Genomic DNA, 4,134 nt, shown 5'->3' with positions numbered 1-4,134 from the left:
CCGAAGAACGTCTGTTGAACATCAGCCAAAGAACGTCTGTGTTGAACATCAGCCGAAGAACGTCTGTGTTGAACGTCAGCCGAAGAACGTCTATCTTGAACAACTGTCTTGAACGTCAGCCGAAGAACATCTACTGAAGAACATCTGTGTTGAACATCAGCCGAAGAACGTCTGTTGAACGTCAGCCAAAGAACGTCTGTGTTGAACATCAGCCAAAGTTATCTCGGCTCTAGTGACGACTTTAAAACCTTCGTCAAACAGTTTGAGTCTAAACTCTGAGCTGAACGCAGGGGACATGTGCACGCTAGGCCTTTAATGATGATCGAAGATGATTTATTTATTTAATTTATTAAAGTAGGTGAACTAATATCCTGATGCATGCTCAATAATCCAGGTGGAAACTTGGGTGAACCAAGTTTTTATCATAAAACTCAAAACTACAACGTTTATTTAATTCAATATAAGAATAAAATGCAGAGTTCAGTTTTTCACTGAATCGTGGTTAAAACTTTATTTAGTAATAAAATATTTTTTCACAGTCTGTTAGTAAAATATCACCTGAACCAGTGGACGAACCTGTTCCGGTTAATTTTAGATTATTTAACTTGTTTTGACCCAGTGAGCTCCTGTTAGCTCCGTTAGCTGAGATGCTAACGGTAAATCTGTAAAGCGGTTCTGAGCTGGGTCTGTCAGAACCCTGATTCGGATCCTGGGTTTCAGGGTTCAGTCTGAGGCCTCGGAACCACCTCGTCCTCTGATTGTTCCAGAACCGGGCTCAGGTTGTCCTTGGCAGCAGAGGAACCGTTGGTTCTGTTTGTTGTTCTTGTCGTTATCCTGAAAACGGACGGGTCGGGGTCCACAGAGCCCGGCCCGAGTCAACAGCACCGGTGCTGCTCGACGTGTGAAAGTGTTGCTTTCCCAATCTGGACCGGGTCGGCTGTGGATCAGCAGCCTCTCTGTTATCCAAGCAGCTAAAGTTGGTTCTGGAACGGGTCCTACAACTTGACCTGCAGGCAGTTTAAAATGTTTTTAGTTTTTATTTAGCTTTAATTTAACGAGCATGAACGGTTCCGTCTGAAGTTTAATAACTGACTTTTATAAAACAAAGTTAAGTGTTTGTTGTAGTTTATATTTATTTATTTTATATATTCCTCTGATTTATGAGGCAGTGGACTGAGCCGGGTCGTGGTTCTGTCTGAGCAGCTGACAGAACCACGACCCAGAAACCTGACGAGGGTTTTATTCTGAATTATTTCAAAGTTCTGCAACGTTTTTCTTTGAGACGATTCCAGATGAATTCTTCACCAAGTCTCTCGGATCAGAACAATTCGACCAGAGGTTCACAGAACGTCAGGGGGTTCTGAGAACATCCCAAGGTTCTCTGAACATCTGGACATTCTCCAGATGTTCAGAGAACATCTTTAGGTTTCGAGAAAGTTGGGATGTTTTCTGAACTTCTGGACTTTCAGGGAACCATCTCTAAACATCTGGAGGTTCTGAGGAATATTTGGACGTTCTCTGAACATCTGGAGGAATATTTGGACGTTCTCTGAACATCTGGGCTAACGTCTCATGTTCCTATGTGTTCTCTCAGCGGGAGCAGGAGAACGCCATGGCGCGCCTCAAGAAGCAGCAGGCGGAGCTGGAGGCCATGAGGCTGCGTTACCTAGCAACAGAGGAGAAGGAGGCGGTCCGGCAGGACCGGCAGGAGCTGGACGACATCAGGAACGAGCTGAACAGGTGAGTCCACCTGCTGAAGGAAGGAGAACGTCCTGCTCCGACAGATTAACGTTCAAACATTTAATCAAAACTGATTTTCAGAATCTACTTCGTTCGTCCGAGTCGTGAAACAAGAATAACTAACGTTTCAATTTAAGACCAGCTGATGGAGTGGGATTAAATAATCTGGTTTTCAACAGAACACTCCTGTTTCCTGTTCACATCGGTGCTTTAATGACGTTCGAGAGTTTCAGTTGTAAAACGATGAACGTTGAGCTCAGAACAAAAAATATTTAGTTTCATCTGAACACGCGAGAAGATGAGCAACTGCGCCTCATCACACCTGGACAGGTGTTGAACTCTCCAACACCTGTCCAGGTGTGATGAGCTACAGTTTACAACAGACCCAGATTAGACCTGGATTAATTCTAGAGTCAAGGATTATTAAGACTACATGCTGTGGTTGTGAAGTGTTCCAGGTTTTATTTTATTAATGGTTAATTGTTGTCTACTCACCTGAGAGCGGTGCTAACGAAGCTTCAAAACATCTGGAGGACAAACGAGGAGTTCCAGCTTCTAATCTGAAACTAAATGTAACTGAACATTTTCAGTGTTTAAACTAAAACAAACTCCTCAGTGATGAAATGTTTTACCTTCAGGTTGAAGAAGCAGGAAGAGCGATTAGACCCCGCCCCCAGTTCCAACCTGAACGAGAGCGCCGAGGAACACCTGAGCCGCCTGCTGGAGGAGAGAGACACGCTGCTGAGGACGGGAGTGTACACGCACGAAGACCGGATCATCGCCGAGCTCAACAAGCAGATACAGGAAGCCCTAAGGGACAAAAACCTCTGACGGCCAATCAGAGACGAGCTGGCGGCACGCCGCCGCCGTCAGCCAATCAGAGACCTCCATCAGCTGCTGAATGTATTTTAAAGTAAATGAACCCTGACCCGTTGAGGTGGCAGAACCTCAGGTCCATTTGTTCTGACGTGACAGACGGGCGCGTTCTGCAGGAACTCTTGCGGTTCTCGTCAAAGATCAATAAAACGATCGTTTCCTCCGCAGCAGGAGCTTCGCCTCAAAGATGAACAACAGTGAAGATGGAGCCAAACTGCAGACTGGACCTTTGAACCTGAACCGGTTCTGCTGAGACCAGAACCAAATCTGTCCTTAACGAGAACACGTGGACCTTGAAACTAATTAGAACAGGTTAATTTATTTTAGTTGGTGTTTTTTAAATCAGGCTGCAGGAGAACATGGAGGAGTTTTATCAGACACCGACAGCCGGCCCGGTTCTGGACGTGGACCAGAACCATCTGATTTATTTTGAACGCGTCAGTCAGTCGCAGCTCAGTGGCATCGGCCGATCGCAGCGACGTTCCTGTTTGACACAAACTTTGTTTATAATAAATTATTTTTACACAATTTATTTTTATTTACTCGTTTTAAGTTTGGGCTTAGAAGTAAAAACAATAAAGTGTTTATTTAAAATAAATCTTAAATAAATCACAAAATCTAAAACCTAAAATTTATTTTTAATTAACTAAACATGAAAAATATTTTAAATATTTATATTTGTTTGGTTAACATTTAATTATCTCACCCCAAAAAATAAAACTGGTTTTAAATGTTTTTAATTTAAATTCTATAAATTTCTGTTTTTTTCTGTTTAATAAATCGAACTTCAGCCGTTTGTTCTCATCAGTTCATGGAGGTCTTTAAAGTCAAGGCGTTAAACCTTCGGCTGATGTTTGTTTCAGCTGAGATGAAATCAGCTTAAATAAATTTATTTTAGCCGGATCCCGATGGTTTCTTTTTAACGACGTGTTTCCACCAAAGAACAGCCGACAGTCCTCACAGCAGATTCACCCTGAAGGTCAGACCGTGCAGTGAACTCCATCCCAGTCTCTGAAAGTCGTGATATATTTTCAAATCGCACTTGTGGCAAATGTAGTAGTGACTGCGTAAACTCCATTTTTAGGACGTAACGTTACCCGCATTGAGTCAGAATGGAAGTTGTCTGACATCATGTGAAAAGGGCCTATTGGACCCCTGAAACGCCTCGTCCGATTAGACCTCGTCCAATTGGACCTCTGAAACGCCTCGTCTGATGGGACCTCTGAAACGCCTCGTCCGATTAGACCTCGTCCGATTGGACCTCTGAAACGCCTCGTCCGATTAGACCTCGTCCAATTGGACCTCTGAAATGCCTCGTCTGACGGGACCTCTGAAACACCTCGTCCGATTAGACCTCGTCCAATTGGACCTCTGAAATGCCTCGTCCGACGGGACCTCTGAAACGCCTCGTCCGATTAGACCTCGTCCAATTGGACCACTGAAATGCTTCGTCCGATTGGACCTCTGAAATGCCTCGTCCGATTAGACCTCGTCCAATGGGACCTCTGAAACGCCTCG

General features: G+C 44.1%; 1 protein-coding gene across 1 annotated transcript in view; it reads left to right on the top strand.

Moving 5' to 3' along the window:
* The window catches only part of LOC119413123 (centrosomal protein of 120 kDa), a 35,432-nt gene extending 32,861 nt beyond the window's left edge, over nucleotides 1–2,571 (top strand). The window contains exons 20-21 of the mRNA XM_037680139.1: nucleotides 1,595–1,740; nucleotides 2,379–2,571. Coding sequence (XP_037536067.1) covers nucleotides 1,595–1,740; nucleotides 2,379–2,571 — 339 coding nt within the window. The remainder of the gene's footprint in view (nucleotides 1–1,594; nucleotides 1,741–2,378) is intronic.
* Nucleotides 2,572–4,134: the final 1,563 nt, after the last annotated feature.

This window comes from Nematolebias whitei, chromosome 8 (genome assembly GCF_014905685.2).
Source record: "Nematolebias whitei isolate Nwh7 chromosome 8, NemWhi1, whole genome shotgun sequence".
Taxonomy (NCBI): domain Eukaryota; kingdom Metazoa; phylum Chordata; class Actinopteri; order Cyprinodontiformes; family Rivulidae; genus Nematolebias; species Nematolebias whitei.
The sequence above is the reverse complement of the archived record's forward strand: the minus strand, read 5'-3'. Positions and strand labels throughout refer to the sequence as shown.